Raw genomic sequence first — 17,736 nt, forward strand, 5'->3', positions numbered from 1 at the left:
AACACAGTTGCAGCTGCAAAATGGAGGAAAGACAGCTGGCAAAAGATCGCTGACTGTATAAATGGGTAAATTCATAGGGATATAAACATATATTTGAATATTCTGGGAATCTTAATCTTAAACTGTAAACCATGATCAGCAATATTAAAATAATAAAAGGCTTGCAATATTTCAGTTGATTTGTAATGAATCCAGAATGTATGACATTTTTTTGTTTTTGTGTTTGCATTACAGAAAATCACAATATTCTAATTTTCTGAGACAGTCTGTATATATTGGTTCTATAACTATTGTTGTTGACCGATAACTTGTGCTGATGCTGTACCAAAGAATTGGGTTTTTTTATTTATTTTATTTTATTTTTTATTTTTTCAGGAGGGGGGTATTTAGTATTTTAAAGTGACTTCTCAGAATGTTCGAGGGACGAAATTGAAAATCCCTTTTTTGCTATCCCCTTACAAATGCATCTTCTTTTTGATTTCTTCTTGATTTATTTATTTAATTGGTATTAGTTTTGGATTGACTGTACATCGGATTTTGGGTGATGATTTGTTTTATTTATTCATTGATTGATTTATTTTTTATTTTCTCCTCCACCTCTTTTTTCTTTTTTTCCTTTTTTTTGGATCGTTCATACAGGTACTCATCAGGGAAAGCAAAGGGGTTTTGGTGGTCCCTGAATACGCGTTCTCTTCGGAGGGATCCTCTCACGATCCGCGCACCGAGCTCCACTGGATTCTCTTCGAAAGGGCATGTCATTTTCCAAGAGAGCTGATTGGTCAGTGGGCGGTGCTTTTATACCCGGCGATCTGTATCTCGAACATAACCTGCTCCGGAGCAGGTTAGCTGTTCAGCATAAGTTACCATGGCGATGTACCCCGGTGAGAAGTGAACCACCGTCGTAGTCCTGAAAACCCAGGGTTAAACCTGAAGTTACCTCGCTAACCCCAAATCCCGCTTCGTAGTACAGGCCCCTGGGTACCTTGCACTCAATGAGCAATATTAAGGTGTTAAACATTTGTTTGATAAATGAAGCCTGGGGAAAGAAAAAAGGTTATGCCAAAGAGCAACAACGTCAAACACAACAGCATATCTCCAACAGAATGGATCGCCAAAAAATAAATAACATTTTATGATGGCCAACTTAAAGTCCAGACCTCAAGCTGATTGAAACGCCTCACCTTAGAATAACCTTGACTGAAAGCAAAGGAGTCTTTCAGTAGCCCAGATGCATTCTGGGAGTTTGTTCCACAGGTGAGGGGCATAAAAGCTGAAAGCAGAACTTTGGGTAAGCCAAAATACATACATGATCACGTGAAAGACAATAACTTCAAGTTATTGTTGCCATTATGGTTATGGTTATGGTTTAATTATAGTGTTTTTGGTTTCTGTATTTTTTTACTGAGGTTGGTTTATAGCACAGTGTAATATGTTCTACTTACCTATGACTTTTCTTTATTATTATTATCGCCTGACACATTAAAAATGACAGCATTTTGTCAGCTGAAATGAATCACAATAATGTTCCTCTTTTGAAATGTCAATACAGTGATGTTTTAGATGTTACTCCAACTGCTGATCGGTTGAGTCACTCCTCTGTTGTTGTTTTTTTGTTGTTTTTTTTTTATTGAGAAGAAGTTATACACATAGAACATTAGACAAGTAATCCAATATATATGTAACAAAATAAAGAGTAAATAAATGAAATATGAAAAAGAAAAAAAAGTAAATGAAAAATAAATAAATAAAATGTAAATACAGTATTCATCTTTAAAAAAACTTCTTGTGTATATATATATATATATATATATATATATATATATATATATATATATATATATATATATATATATATATATATATATATATTCTTCATGGATAGAATAAAATATCACACTCCTACAGTCAATTGAGATGTTTATCTTGATTTTAGAAACTATATAATGTTCAAATTGAGAGAAATTGAGAGATCGAGCACAGTGGTAGAATAAATGAGTTATGGTGTCTGGTTCCACGTTGCAAAAAGTGCAGTTATTTTCAAAATGTAAGAATTTAGAAAAATATACATTTGTTGGATATATAGTGTGCAGAATTCAAGTGTGTGAACCTCTTGTTTTATTGGAGATACAATACCTAGAAGAAAAAGAAGTTATCCCAAAATGCCTTCCCTCGAGGAGTTATTTTCCTCTTTTCGTAAAATGTATTACATACATGTTTGTTGTTGCACTTTAAATCCAATATATCAAGTCCATTTATCATTAGAAGGGGTTTTATTCTTAGCGTTTCTTGATACTGATAAGACCAGTAGGGATTGCTTTAGTTACTTAATTAGATTCTTTACTTGTAACGGGAAAGGATTTAAGTCAAAGAAACGTTCATAACTAAGCATTATACCATAACAATCAAAAAGGTCACATATAAAAATAATGTCCTTATCAATTCAATTCAGTTTTATTTATATAGCGTTTATTACAACAGAAGTTGTCTCTAGGCGCTTTCCAGAGACCCAGAACATGACCCCCGAGCAATTATTACATAAACATAACATAAACAATGGCAGGTAAAAACTCCCCTTTAGGAGGGAAGAAACCTTGAGCAGGACCTGAAATATAAAAAAAAATATTTTTGTTTAAATATTGATTTTTTTTTCCTGACAGTAATGTCTTCATTATTCCATATTATGGCTTTGTGTGGGGAAAAGTTGTGAGAGTGGCACAGTTTCCACGCTAGGAGCGCCTGTTGGTTGAGTCGCTTTTTAAAAAAACTTTATTAGCAAATCTTGCTATACAAACACCAACAAGTGTGGAACAGCACAAACAATGATGGAGTAAATTATAAAAATATCTAATATGAATAAGAAGTCATAATATAGATAATGAAGGTAACAGTCATAATAATAATAATAATAATAATAATAATAATAATAATAATAATAATAATAATAATAATAATAATAATAATAATAATAAAGACGAGTAAGTAAATAAATAGAGAATAAAATAAATACATAAATAAATAAAACAGGAGAATAAAACAGGTATGAGGAATAGAATCAGATGCATAGAAAACAATAAGGAAAGGTCAAGACAGTTATAAATAAAAGGTTATTCAAAGGATACAGGGAAATACTTTTTATAGTTGATTAAAAATATATTGCTTTTTTGTTGTTTATCAAATAAAGAGATTTAATGAGATAATTTAATTCTAGTAGAAAAGGAGCAAATTAAGGAGTAGCACCAGCAAATTTTTGATTGTGAATAAAGAATTTAGCGTAAATAATGACAAAGTTCAATAGGTGTTCAAGAGCACGATCTTTAGGATAATCAAAGTAACAAATAATCAGAGGTGTCAAGTAATGAAGTACAAATACTTTGTTACCTTACTTAAGTAGAAATTCTGGTTATCCATACTTCACTGGAGTAATTATTTTTCAGACAGCTTTTTACTTTTACTCCTTACATTTCCACGCAATTATCTGTACTTTTTACTCCTTACATTTTAAAAACAGCCTCGTTACTCTATTTCATTTCGGCCTTTAATAAAAACTATCCAGTTAAATTGCTCCATCCGGATAGAGTGAATTTGGTTGTGGTTGTTTCAGATGTTCTTGTCCAGTTTTGTTCTTACATCCGTTCCCTCAGATTCCTGCAACTAAACTTGGATGTACATTCCAATAAAGGTTTGGATAAATGAAGTTTGACTTTTTGCACCATTAAAATACTTGTCATCATATCTTCTGCTCTCTGAAACACATGTTAATGCTCAATAGTACACACATATGGTTCTTTAATATATTTGCATTATACTAAGATACATTCATTTTCAATGGCTTTTGTCCTTAATGGCTTTTTTTTCTCCCTTACATTACTTTTACTTTTATACCTTAAGTAGTTTTGAAACCAGCACTTTTATACTTTTACTTGAGTAAAAAACTTGAGTTGATACTTCAACTTCTACAGGAGTATTTTTAAACTCTAGTATCTATACTTCTACCTGAGTAATGAATGTGAATACTTTTGACACCTCTGCAAATAATATCTTTAATGTCAAGTAAATAAACAGATTGGTTAAAGGCTGATTTATGGTTCCGCGTTACGCCTACGCCGTAGGGTCTGCGTCGATTTAACGCAGAACCATAAATCAGGCCTGAGTCGCTCCTCTTTCACAACACTTGCTGCTGTGTGGAACAGCACACACAATGATGGAGTAAATTATAAAAATATCTAATATGAATAAGAAGTCATAATAAAGATAATGAAGGTAACAGTCATAATAATAATAATAATAATAATAATTACAATAATAATAATAAAGATGAGTAAGTAAATAAATATAGAATTAAATAAATAAATAAATAAAACAGGGGAATAAAACAGGTATGAGGAATAGAATCAGATGCATAGTTATAAATAAAAGGTTACTCAGAGGATACAGGGAAAAACTTTTCATAGTTGATTAAAAATATATTGCTTTTTTTGTTGTTTATCAAATAAAGAGATTTAATGAGAGAATTTAATTCTAGTAGAAAAGGAGCACATTTAGGAGTAGCACCAGCAAATTTTTGTTTGTGAATAAAGAATTTAGCTTAAATAATTATCAAATTCAATAGGTGTTCAAGAGCACGATCTTTAGGATAATCAAAGTAACAAATAATATCTTTAATGTCAAGTAAATAAAGGTTGGTTGAAGGCTGATTTATGGTTCAGCGTTACGCCTACGCCGTAGGCTCTGCGTCGATTTAACGCGGAAGCATAAATCAGGCCTGAGTCGCTCCTCTTTCACAACACTTGCCGCTGACGTCACAACGTAAGCCCCGCCCTTTATGCAAATGAGCCTCGGTATCCGGAAATTACCAATCCCGTGATCATGGCAGCAGCAGCAGCAGCAGCAGCAGCCGGGACAGCTAGCGACGCTTCCAAAGCACCAGTGCCTTCCTCCACTCTGCCTTAAAACGCTGTTTTTCCCCCTCCAACGTGTATCAGCTCCGGGTTTCGCTCCCATGTGGAAGGACGTGTCGGGACGGGGATGAAGCCTCCTAACGGTTAGCTGGCCGGAGCTTTATTTACAGCTGCATACGTCGGGGGGAAGTTTAAGCTGCTTGGACGAGGAGGAAAAAAAAAAAAAAAAAGAAAAGTGAGCCATGTTCGTGTTGGAGGAGCTGTCAGATTTCGGGGACTACCTGGGCGAGCAGCAGCTTCTGGAAACGCTCAGCGACACAAACAGCCTGAACAATGTTCGCGTCAGCCCGGACGGACGGCACGTCCACATCATCCTCCGCAAGCCTCAGGTCGGTCTTATGACTTTTGACAAGTATGAAAGACCCCAGCTGGCCCAGAACCAGAAGAGGCTGGATCTGTGTCTGAAAGCAGCTGTTCCCATCGTGGACATCGTTTATTTGGACCCATGTTGTAACAAGAACAGCACAAGGGCGGCTGCAGTGGTTGTTGTGGTGATTTATGAGAATGGCAAAGCAGAGTTTTGGAAGTTCCAGGCCGGCTGGCATCTCCTGCAGATGTCGGACTTGTGCAACAGCCCCCGGGCCAGAGTGGTGTCGGTGGGTGCCTGCTCCAACCTCATCATCTGGTGTGAGGAGCGACCCCCCTCGGAGAGCTCTGCCCTCAGCTCCACCAGGAACAAGCTGAGGTTCTGTGTCTGCAGACGAGACTTTGAGCTGGAGGAGGGAGCTGTCATCCTGGGAGGGGTGAAAATAACCCTTCACAACAATCCCAAGTTCACCGTGATCAGCTCGGGGGAATATGTGCATTTTCTTCCTGATTTGAAACTGAAACCGCTGATTATCTCCAAGTTTTTCCTCTCCTGGTCCCCTCACCACGACTCCTTGACGGTCAGCACCACGTGTAAAAACACCCCCATTAAGAAGCATTCAGCCAAAGAATCTGACTTTAAGAGGCTGGTCACTGATTGTTTGGGGTATTTATCTGCTCTTGAGTCGCCTGAGATCCATAACGTGTCTCCGACGGGCTGTGGCGGCCTGCTCCTGCTGCTCAACACGGGCTGGCTGTGTCTCCTGCAGAAAGACGGGATGCTGCGGCAGGTGTACAAACTGGCAGAAAACTGCGTGGTGGAATACGGCACTCACACGAGCCTTTGTGTGTACCAGAACACTGTGGCACTGGTCGTAGCACAAACTTTACACCTCATAGAGTTGAGCTCTGGGAGAGAACTGGAAAGAATGACGTTGAAAAGAGAGGGGTTGTTATATGCCATCCAAGCTGAGAGACAGACTCCACATCTGCTCTCAGAAATGGGACTTTTTAGGTTGGTGAACAAAGACACAGACTCCAGGGACTGCAACACTAAGATGAGACCTCTTGGGACTGTAAATCCCGGAGCCCTGCTGGTGGAAGCTGTTTTTGAGGAGGCTTGTAAATACTACCAGCAGAGGAGCCTGAGCAGCACCCAGCTTACTGTGGACACGTTAAAGAAAGGAGGTCGATTTCAGGCTCCTATTTCTCTAGCCTCCATCCTCAGGGACTATCTCAGCACAGGTGAGAGGAGGAAAGGCACAGAGCTGTCGCAGAACGGAGGCGGACAGTGCATGGTGGGACAGGACAAGCTGATGGGCTCTCTTCAGGCCGAGCTCCGGGCTCTGGTCTCTCTGGAGGAGGTGAAGGGGAGTTTAGTGAGGGGGGGCGTTAAAGAGGTGGAGGCACTGTGTGAGACTCTGGTGGAGAAAGAAGTAGTGAGGCTGCTGTCGTCCTCCGAGCTGGATAAAGAAGGTCTGCTCTACCTGAACTCAATCTTCAGCATTTTCCCCTGCCAGGCGTGGAGGGCTGCTCAGGCTGCACTACAACTACACTACAACGGTGAGGGATCGCTGACCAGCAGGGCGTCCCCAGATGTGTGGAAAACCGTCCTCAGTCCTCCAAACCCCGGCACCGCTGCTGCTTCCCTGGCGTTTACAAAGGGGCAGGCGAAACACAACCACAGCCGGAGAGCCAGACCTGCAGCTCACACCTCTCAAACAGCTTTGCCAGTATTTGAGCTCCTCTGCCAATCGGTTTTCCACTTCCAGTCCAGCTGGCTGCCCCGGTTCCTGGAACTGGCCCAGCAGCAGCAGGGCTCTGCGGGGTTGGGACTGAGTCTGGCGGGCTTTTCTGGTGGGCGAGGAGGGGAGGGCGGCGAGAACAACGTGCCTCTCTATAAGCGAGCGCTGGGCATCGTGTCCAGCTTACACCCGGACAGGAACCAGCACCAGGACCTGGAGGTGGAGCTGCTGCTCGTCAGCGGGCGACCCAACGCCATCCTGCAGGCCCTGAGGATCCTCATGGGCAAGCAGCAGTGGGAGCGGGTCACGCAGGTGGCCCAACGCTTCTGTAAACAGAGCCCACTGCTCAACAAGGAGATTTTCACCACTCTGCTTTTCGAGGTGGCTCAACACCGAGATCTGGATCCCTACCTGGACGTGCTGTGGGCGTTATGCCCCGAGGACTTCACCGTCACCACCATCCTCAACCTGGTGCTTAAAAACCTCCCCTCTCCTAACACTCCCTCCCACTCTGATCCCTTCTCCATGTCCTGCCCAACTTCCTCATCCCCTGCTCCTTTTGCAGAGTCTCACAGCAGCCAGCTGACCATAGGGCTGTTGAAGCCTCTGCTTCGAAAGATTCTTCAGAGGGAGACCAAGCCCAGCCAGCGTTACGCTGACATTCTCCAGTCCCCGTCGTACCCTCCTCCCGCTCTTCCTCGTCAGCCCACAGAGCAGCCCTGCCCCGTCACAGATCCCAGCACAGACTCAGGCCTGAGTGGAAGCATCACCCCGGCTCTTAGTGCAGAGTCACCAGAGCAGCAGCTGGCCATGCAGACAGCTGTCAAAAGGGCCAGAGCGCCGATACCTGCAAACCCAGTCGGACTTTCATAATAACAAACTAAATGGAGAACAAAACCTGACTCATCACACATTCCTTCCCTTAATCTTATCAGAATGTGTGTTAATACAATTACACAAAACTTTTGAGTCGTTTACAGGTATCATGCAGTTCACTGACATGTTTGATTGTGTTTTTTAAACAGGTTATCAGTTCAAATTTAACTTAGTGCTGGGCGGTATGACCAAAAATTTATATCACGGTATTTTTCAAAATTATATCAGTTTCACGGTATATCACGGTATTTTTTTTTTCATGCACAACTGGGTGTTAACCACATTTTCTAATGATTTGGAAAGGAATTGCTGCAGTAAATTGGCTTAGAATGGCCTATTTTACTGTTATATCAAATCAAATAAATTTGATTTAGGCATGCTTTTCAAAGAAAAAAATCTTTTACAAAATTACAAGGTAGAAAATATTTATTGAACATAAAAAAGTGAAAAAAAATTTTAATTTCCCAAGCATTATGTTGTTTTGGTTCCACTTCCTGGTGAATGTTAGGTAAAATTCTTATGTGGTTACTTTTTGGTTGGCCAACGATTTATGTTTGTGGTGCAACCAGTACGGGAGCGGAGCGGCCAGTCTATTTCCTTATATTACAACGCCGTTATTAATTGTTCGTTTTTTTCCCCACTTATTCCACCGAACACTGAAAGTGTTTTTTTTGCCATTTTCGGCCGAACAATTTCGGTTACCGAACAATCGGTACATCACTACTGCTAAACAGTCCCCTCACAAACAGTGTCCAGCCGCGGCCCGTTCCCAACGTTGTGTAGCTACTGTACATACTCACCGGTATTACGGTATATGAAAAATTCATATCATAAGAAAAATAAACACCGGTATTCGGTATGAACCGGTATACCGCCCAGCACTACAGGTTATCAGTTCAAATTTAACTAGTAGAAATTATGACGTGACTACTGAAAATCTACCAGTGTAAACACTGCAAGTAATTTTAAGTTGTATTGTGTATATATTGTGTATAATGTTATTTATCTTGTAAGCCTTAACTGCATGTGAATGAGAATGATCTCGCAATAATAACTTCAACCTCGATCAAAACGAATTTAAAAAATAATGAATAAGAACGTAAAGTAAACATGTAAAACATGGTAACAGTTCAGTCCCAAACGAAGCCATTTACTCCCAAACTAGGATGAATCTGCCCGTTTGTCCTGATCTAATCTGGTGTGATGAGCAGCTGCCATCACTCAGCCCTCAGTTCTGCGGTGAAGAAAATTAGATAGCAGCGCTATTTATCTTTTAAGCCTTAACTGCACTGAGTAACTTTAGCCTGTGTCAAAAAAGTATATTTGTCAAAACAGCAAAAACAAAACTACTAACTCAGATTTCTGGGGGTTATCCTACTGCATTGGAAAAATTGGTGTATTATTGTTATTGTAGCCGGGTCTTTTCACTTGCTGAGGTGCTGTCATGCAGTGGATAATCTAGTGAGTAAGTTCACACAAGCTGGCCTTTGTTTTTTTTTTTTTTTTTAAGTGAGGTATGGTTAAAAAAAGGAGGGAGGAAGAGGGTTCGGTTCAAGGTTCCTTTGCTGACTTTTAGTTTCACATTGAATATATATTACACATGAGTAATCATTAACCTGGTCTTGATTGGCTTAAAAAAAACATGTAACCCTTAGAAGTTATTTCCAAAACAGTGAACATGTTGTCGTTATGAAAGCATTTTCCACACCCAGTGTTTAATTTTCCTCTTCAGACTCCGTCTTGTCCTCGCTCCCTCAGACCAACTCACCGGACATTCCAAAATACCCAGAAAAAGTGGCTCACAGTTGGACTTCAAATTCAATTTTAGTGGTAATCTCATTAGGGTGTGTGTGTGTGCGTGCGTGCGCGTGTGTGTGTGTGTGTGTGTGAGAGAGAGAGAGATATATTATGACTAACACAAGCACCCTGCTGCTTGAATAAGGTCACATACATCTTCCCTGATGAAACCAGTGAGGGTAATGTAATTAGAGATGATAGGCCTTCTTTATTCTTGCTCCTGCTGTCTTATATCACACCAGTCAGTATTTTTTTTTCTGACTTGCTTTTCATGCTGTGTTGAAACTGAGGTGTTTGTTTTTTGTGTGTGAAGTGCTACGAACAATAGTTACGGAAGAGTATTAGGGCCACTTAAAAAAAAAAAAAAAAATTCTGAGAAAAAAGTCAGAATTCTGACTTTAATCTCAGAATTCTGAGAAAAAAGTCATTCTGAGATTAAAGTCAGAATTCTGACTTTTTTCTCAGAATTTTTTTTTTTTTTTAAGTGGCCCTAATACTCTTCCGTAGAATTCTGACTTTAATCTCAGAATTCTGAGAAAAAAGTCAGAATTCTGACTTTTTTCTCAGAATTCTTTTTTTTTTCTTCTGAGAAAAAAGTCAGAATTCTGACTTTAATCTCAGAATTCTGACTTTTTTCTCAGAATTCTGACTTTTTTCTCAGAATTCTGAGATTAAAGTCAGAATTCTGACTTTTGTTCTCAGAATTCTGACTTTTTTTTTTTTTTTTTTTTTTTCTTCTGAGAAAAAAGTCAGAATTCTGACTTTAATCTCAGAATTCTGACTTTTTTTTTTTTTCTTCTTCTGAGAAAAAAGTCAGAATTCTGACTTTTTTCTCAGAATTCTGACTTTTTTCTCAGAATTCTGACTTTTTTTTTTTTTTTTTCTTCTTCTGAGAAAAAAGTCAGAATTCTGAGATTAAAGTCAGAATTCTGACTTTTTTCTCAGAATTCTGAGATTAAAGTCAGAATTCTGACTTTTTTCTCAGAATTCTGAGATTAAAGTCAGAATTCTGACTTTTTTCTCAGAATTCTGAGATTAAAGTCAGAATTCTGAGAATAAAGTCAGAATTCTGACTTTTTTCTCTGAATTATTTTTATTTTTTTTTAAGTGGCCCAGAATTCTGACTTTTTTCTCAGAATTCTGAGATTAAAGTCAGAATTCTGACTTTTTTCTCAGAATTTTTTTTTTTTTTTTTAAGTGGCCCTAATACTCTTCCGTAAATAGTGCATTGAAGTGCCTCTTGTGTTTAACTTTGTTGATGCAATTTATCTGATTGGAGTATTAAGCCTGTTTTAATCAGAAGAAATGCAGTTTTTGTACTTAAATGTGGTCCAGTTGTGACTCAATACTTGTTTCTTTAATATTATTTGTTTAAAACAATCCTTGCAAGACTACTAGAATGATCACTGTGTAAGACCTGTGTGTGTGCGGTCCTGGAAAATTCAGATGTCTCTGATGTGCTAAGTGACAATCAGACTCCAAAATGCTACAGAACAGTTGGTGCCTTTCGCGTTGCTGCTTTTCATTTGCAAGATAGTGTCACATTTCTGCTGTGTGTGTCTCCTCAGCGTCCCTCATATTCCAGGGAGAGAAGTGGTTCAAAGGATCTGCTCTCATACAATGTTTCATGTAATCAGGTGTGTGGAGCAGTTCCTGGCCTCTTCAGCCAAAGACTTGTGATTGACTTTTCCCTTTCATTAAGTAAACTCACTGATATCCTACTCAAATCTGTCATTCCAGCCTCTTTAGGCTGAACAAGATTGATAAAAGCTACTCGGTTTATTACAGTTCAGCTCACTGAAGGTGTACTGAGAGTCACTGGAAACTCCCTGACATCCCCACAGCAGCATTCGGTCAGATTTTTTTTTTAGGACTCCTTTGATGTTAAACATTAATATGTCTTAAACTTTGCCTGTGGTTGCTGTTAAATATATAAGAGTCGTATAGATATTTCCCCTTCTTAACCACAGTGTAACTTTGCCTTTGGCAATAAATGCTCACTTCCAGCAGTATTTGAAGAAGAGATAAAAAAGACTGTATAAGTATTTATAAGCAAATGCTTTATGCTATTAAACTAAAGAAAAATACCTGATGGTTGTCTGGACTTTTAAATGTTCTTGTTCTGTTTATGTGCAGAGACGTGCAGTCTTTTCAAATAGCTGCAACAAGACCACAATTTTAATAGGTGTTGATGAAAATGACATTTTGAGTGCATTTTAGTCATTTTCTATCCCTTGTGTTTTTTACTGTTAAATACCTGATACAGTGAGTGCCAAAAATAAAAAGCAGCCATTTGACATTTGCTGTCTTAATGGGAATCCTAAGGCATGATTGTTGATATTTAGTTGCCAAGTCATTTCTAAGATTGTAGTTCTGGTTTGTTGAGCTCTGTCAGCATGTTCCTTTCATGCTGACAAAGTTCACACTGAACAGTCTTAATGTGAAAGCACAGGGTTTTTATGTCTGATAGAACCAGTACTGGAGTTGAGGGGGGATGAGGGGGGATGCATCCCCCCTGAAATAAAAACAGTCCAAATCATCCCCCCTGTAAAACTGCCATCCCCCCTTTCCATCCCTTATGTCATTTCATCAATGAATGTGGTTTTACTGCTATTTCAACATTTAGAGTCATCACCAGAAAAATAACACCAGAAAAATGTGACAATTTTCACCTGTTTCAGGTAAATTTTCACTTGAAATAAGTAGGAAAATCTGCCAGTGGGACAAGATTTATCTATCTATTTTTCTACTTATTTCAAGTGAAAATCTACTTGAAACAGGTGAAAATTGTTGTTTTTTCCAGTGATGAGTCTTGTTTTAAGTGTAATGAGATTTTTCTTTACTAAAATGAGACATTTTAACTAGAAATAAGACAAATATTCTTGTTAAGATTTCTAGTTTTTGCAGTGATCCATGTTACTTATCCTGTGAAGGACAGAGTCATATTGATAAGTTCAGAAAAGTGTTTTTTATTGTTGTGTTTTGATGTATTAGATGTAAGCCCAGTGGATATTTAAAGCTTACAGAAGGCTGCATTTAACTGCTGCTATGTCATTCCTGCAGTATTTCTGCAGGTGTTTTGGTCACTGCTATTATTTGTAATATATTATATTATTTGTAATCAGCACAAATTATCTGTCCCCATATGATAAAATCCACCACCCCCCCTGATTTTTTTTTACAACTCGAGTACTGGATAGAACTGCAGGTCAGTTTAACCTGAAAAACACATCTTGTACGCACAAGTATCCCTTAATACAAACTGGACCCCATAACGGTGTTTCCTCAGGTTCAAGTCCCTTTACATCTTCAGCTGTGTGTGTATGTGTGTGTGTGAGACCTAGTGGAGGGATTTCAGTGTGTAGCTGATTTATTTCCAAGGTCAGAGCCTGGATGAGGAATGATAGGCTTTCACATTTTAGTCTAAGTAGCTCCAAGAGAGCAGATGCAGGACACTGGATGCCGTTGTGTGGCTCTCACAGCTTTCACGGTGGAGTCTGAACGGGCAACGAAGCAGGAGAGGTGTGAAACCTGCAGAACCTGATGCCTTCCATCCTTATTCCTTTCTGTTTCCTTTTACCTCTCTTTTCTTTTTCTTTTTTTCCTTCCAATTGATTTTCCCTGGATCCGGCGTCTCTTATTACAGGGCTTAGAGTCACGCTGGTGCTGTATGTCCATTTATTCACTTGTTCTAATTATAGATGGCACTCTGCAGACGTTAATGTGTCTAAACAGACACAGGTGGGCTCACGCTGCTGCTCCGTCCCCAGCCTGCCTTAGAGCAGCTGAGCGTTTCCTACAGAGCAGCACAAATGGATGTTGTTTTTTTAGATGGATGACTGCACTAAGGCCCATTTGTATCACATGTTAAAATGATATGACCTTAAACTAGCAAATTCAATAAAAGCATACAAGATATTATTCAAAGCAAAGGTAATGGACACATATATAGAAACACAATAAGCAAACAAAGAAGAATGCACACATGCACGAGATAAAATGACAACTTAAATTTGTTTTGCCGGTTTCCTTAGCATCTTTTCACTTTCTGTTTTCAGAGCTATCATTATTATTATCATTATTATATTATTGCTATTATTATTATTATTATTATTATTATTATTATTATTATTATTACTATTATTATTATCATCATCATCATCATCATTATTATTATTATTATTATTATTATTGTTACTATTACTATTATTATTATCATCACCATCATTATTATTATTGTTATTATTATTAATACTATTATTATTATTATTATTATTATTATTACTATTATTATTATTCTGTGTAGACTTATGATACTTCATTTGTTTTTTTGTATATTTTATTCTGTTAAAAGGTGGGCAAAATAAGCTTTATGCTTCAAGCCCAGACCTTTTCGGTCAAATAATCACAATGTTGACCAGGGAAAAACCTGTGTTATCTTGTTTGTTGATTTTTAATTTTTGTTTGTGATTGACCGAAATAAATATTTACTACTACTATATAGAATAATGCTAGAAGGGATTTAGTCTGCAGATTTTAGTAACTATAACGCTGCTTGTGGTTGGTCTCGCCTCAGGATCACTGGCTTAAAATTGAGTTTGAACTTTCCCTCAAAGGTGTTTATTTCACTTGCATTCTGATTGGTGGAACAGTATAGAAACCAGTTTGGGTCAGGAAGAAAAAAAACATGGATTTGCACTGTTGAAATCAGATTGCTCTAGAAGATGTCTGTTCTGTTCAAAGGTTACAGTATACAGTTTCTGTGGCCTTGTTTTGTGTTGTTTTACTCCTAAAACCACGGTTCAATGGGTGTAAAATCCCCAATTCTATATTTTAACAGTTTCTATCGCACAACCTTCAGAAAAGGGGATATTTATTGACAGAGGTGAAATATGTGCTCCTTGTTTTTATCCACTTAAATCTTTTTGAAAATGGCTAAAATAATCATACAAGAAATCAGACACTTTGTTTTGAGTGACTGAGCTCTGATGCTTATGCAACTGTAGTCCACCTGTGCATAACATTATTCATTTGGCGCGATTAAGAAAAAAAAGAAAAAAGGAAACCCCCATACGCTTCCTAGAACGTTCTGTGAAGCCAAAATTAGTAATTTGAAACGTAGACCTTTGATCATGATGATGAATAACAAGATAACGTCACTCTAACTGAGAGCAAGAGGTTCTATATGGAAATGACAAACTCTTAAAGAAGCAAAACCAGCTAGAGCTACCAGCACTCCCCTAATTAGACCGGGCAGACAAGAGTCTTTCCACATTACAGGCTGCTGGGAGTTTGACAAAGGCATCTAAACAACTAACTCATATTTTTGCAGACTATGATAAGCAAAATCCTCTGATCTGATGAGAGGACTTTTTTATTATTATTAGTTTCCAAAAGATGATGCACTAGAAGATATGATCATCTCATGGGGATTTGATTATTATATTACTTATGTACGTATTTATTTAGTTTATTAACTTGCAATGATGACTCTGGAAAATGCAAATGCAAAAAGAAAAATAATTTAAAATAAATAGAGCTTGAGTGAAGGTTTACATTTCAGATACAAGCATGTTAAATGTCTCAAAAGTGATTAAACGTTTTCTCGAAAGAGTTAACCTGAGTTTATAGCAAAACTCAGTAGACAATCACGACCTAAAAAGAGCTGCACATTTAAATGTAATACCTGATCTGGTTGAGTGTGAATATTTTTAAAGAGAACTATGAATATAAAGCTGCTTAAACAAAAGTACCGACTGCTCTGAAAACTAGTAAATGTTATATTTCAGCTGTATCTAACAGTTAAGCGTCGTCAGAGTGACATTTAGTAGATAAATGGGACAAATGAATAAAATTAACTATAAATTGAGTATAAAACTGAGCGAAATATGAAAAACTTCAGCAGATCTTTCAGAATGAACCGTGTTATAATGTACACAGCGGCTCATCGTCTGCAAAGATGAATCTGACAATAAGTGCATGTGATCACGGGACACGCCGTCCTCCATGGATGAAAACAATGTTAAATTTAGTGTGTCTGTGTAATCTGAGTAAATATGCAGTAATGTGTGCGTGGCTTCAAATGTTTGTGAGGAGTTTATTATTACAAGCAGGCCACATGAGTGATCTAATCTGTGATGAGTCGAATGCTTTAATGTAAATTGAAATCACATATTAGTTTTTATTATGAGACATTATTTCCAAGTTGATTTAATGTAGTTACAGTGTTGCTGCACAAAAAAGCTTTATGTACCAAGCAGAAATGTGTCCTGGTCTACAAATGTGCACTGACAAATCTCTTTCTTGGCTTCTGTGGAAAACCAGTCGTAGATTCCACTTAACGTAAGATAAAACTATACGTGAATTAAAATAAATAAATAAAAAACATCACATGAGTTTTGATCAGTGACAATTTTTACTCAATTTTTACCAACAGCTGGGTGAAATGTTCAGTTATCTCGTTAGAAAAACGGACCATAAAAAAGTGCTGCATTAAAGAACGAAACATTGTTCTAGTACAAAGTTGTACAAAAATAATCATAATAATCATTTGTAACAGCCAAATTTCATATATTTACACAAGTGTATTTTCAAAGAGACAAAAGAAAATCTTCATAGTGGCAAGTTTGCAAACAGCAGTAACATCTTTGCCAGAAAAGTCCAGACATTTAATATCTTCAGACAGGAAGTCCGGAAGACAGTTAAAAATACTGAATATTTCCCTTATATTTCCAATAAAATGCCAAATGATGACGTCAAGACAGAAAACTACACATACATATACAAAAATGTTTGAACAGTATGTGATTAAAGTCAGTTTTAAAATGACAACCATCAGCATTTCACTTCATTCAGCCATGGGGATGTATTCATCAAAAATTCAGAGAAATAATATCCCTGCAGGTTCCCTTATGCCTTGTGTCCGGTTTGAGATTCTCTTTACTGTGCTGTTGTATGAAACAAAATGGGTGGCTTTATCAGTGGCTTTGAAAACTAGAAATGATCAAGGACTTGTGTATTTAAAGTCTTCTTTTTTTGCCATTTTGTCCCGTTGTTGTGATGTGCCACATCTGTGCAGGAGTGCCACATCTGTGCAGGAGTGCCCCATGTGCGTTTATTCCAACAAGCGATGAAACCTTTGTGCCTGCAGTCTTTTGAGGGAGCTCCACACATGTGTTGTCCTCTCAGGGTCATTTCATCCGAGCCCGTGGGATGTGGTTCATGCCTATGTGGCTCCTGGAAACAGACATCAACATCAAGGTCACCATCGTCCAATGAGCCAGTCGTGTAATTCTTGCATATATGGATGTGTGTGCATTTGTCTTTCTGTGCTACTTACTCTTTGGCATCTGAATACTTCATTTTCCTGTAGTGCTTTGCTAGCTTGATAGAAAAGATGATGCTGGGGATGAAGAAGATCATGCACCAGCCCAGACTGAACCAGAACGCATTCTGAAACAGCGTAAAAGCTTACTCAATACCTTACTGATGGAAAGATATAACATTTCTCTAACAAGTTGCTAATCATCAGCATTAAAGCATGTTTTAAAAAGAAAAGTAATCTGAGTAATGTGGTCCTCACCTAGGGTTGCCACCCGTCCCGTAAAATACGGAATTGTCCTTTATTTGAGAAAAAAATGTTGCGTCCCGTATTGAACTAATACGGGACGCGATTTGTCCCGTATTTTCATTAATTTTTACACCATATTCTAGTTGAATTATTGAAATAAATTAACTTTTACACCATATTCTAGTTGAATTATTGAAATAAATTAACTTTTACACCATATTCTAGTTGAATTATTGAAATAAATTAACTTTTACACCATATTCTAGTTGAATTATTGAAATAAGTTAACTTTTACACCATATTCTAGTTGAATTATTGAAATAAATTAACTTTTACACCATATTCTAGTTGAATTATTGAAATAAATTAACTTTTACACCATATTCTAGTTGAATTATTGAAATAAATTAACTTTTACACCATATTCTAGTTGAATTATTGAAATAAATTAACTTTTACACCATATTCTTCACCTGTAGACTAT

General features: G+C 37.7%; 2 protein-coding genes across 2 annotated transcripts in view; one reads left to right on the forward strand and one right to left on the reverse strand.

Annotated features, from left to right (window-relative positions):
• The first annotated feature begins 4,890 nt into the window (after window positions 1-4,890).
• LOC133463546 (BLOC-2 complex member HPS6) lies at window positions 4,891-9,739 on the forward strand. The gene is made up of 2 exons (XM_061745138.1): window positions 4,891-8,034; window positions 8,773-9,739. The coding sequence occupies exon 1, from the start codon at window positions 5,141-5,143 to the stop codon at window positions 7,880-7,882; it is 2,742 nt and encodes a 913-aa protein (XP_061601122.1). The 5' UTR covers window positions 4,891-5,140; the 3' UTR covers window positions 7,883-8,034; window positions 8,773-9,739.
• A 6,339-nt stretch (window positions 9,740-16,078) lies between these two features.
• prom2 (prominin 2) overlaps window positions 16,079-17,736 on the reverse strand; it is a 28,950-nt gene continuing 27,292 nt past the window's right edge. Inside the window, exons 23-24 of the mRNA XM_061745205.1 lie at window positions 17,022-17,134; window positions 16,079-16,918 (exon numbers count right to left, since the gene is read on the reverse strand). Of these exons, the coding sequence (XP_061601189.1) occupies window positions 16,873-16,918; window positions 17,022-17,134 (159 nt within the window). The 3' untranslated portion in view covers window positions 16,079-16,872. The remainder of the gene's footprint in view (window positions 16,919-17,021; window positions 17,135-17,736) is intronic.

This window comes from Cololabis saira, chromosome 17 (genome assembly GCF_033807715.1).
Source record: "Cololabis saira isolate AMF1-May2022 chromosome 17, fColSai1.1, whole genome shotgun sequence".
Classification (NCBI taxonomy): Eukaryota; Metazoa; Chordata; class Actinopteri; order Beloniformes; family Belonidae; genus Cololabis; species Cololabis saira.

Bases quoted from the DNA above. Each gene is read 5' to 3' on its own strand.
- LOC133463546 (XM_061745138.1), top strand. From the start codon at position 5,141: ATGTTCGTGTTGGAGGAGCTGTCAGATTTCGGGGACTACCTGGGCGAG.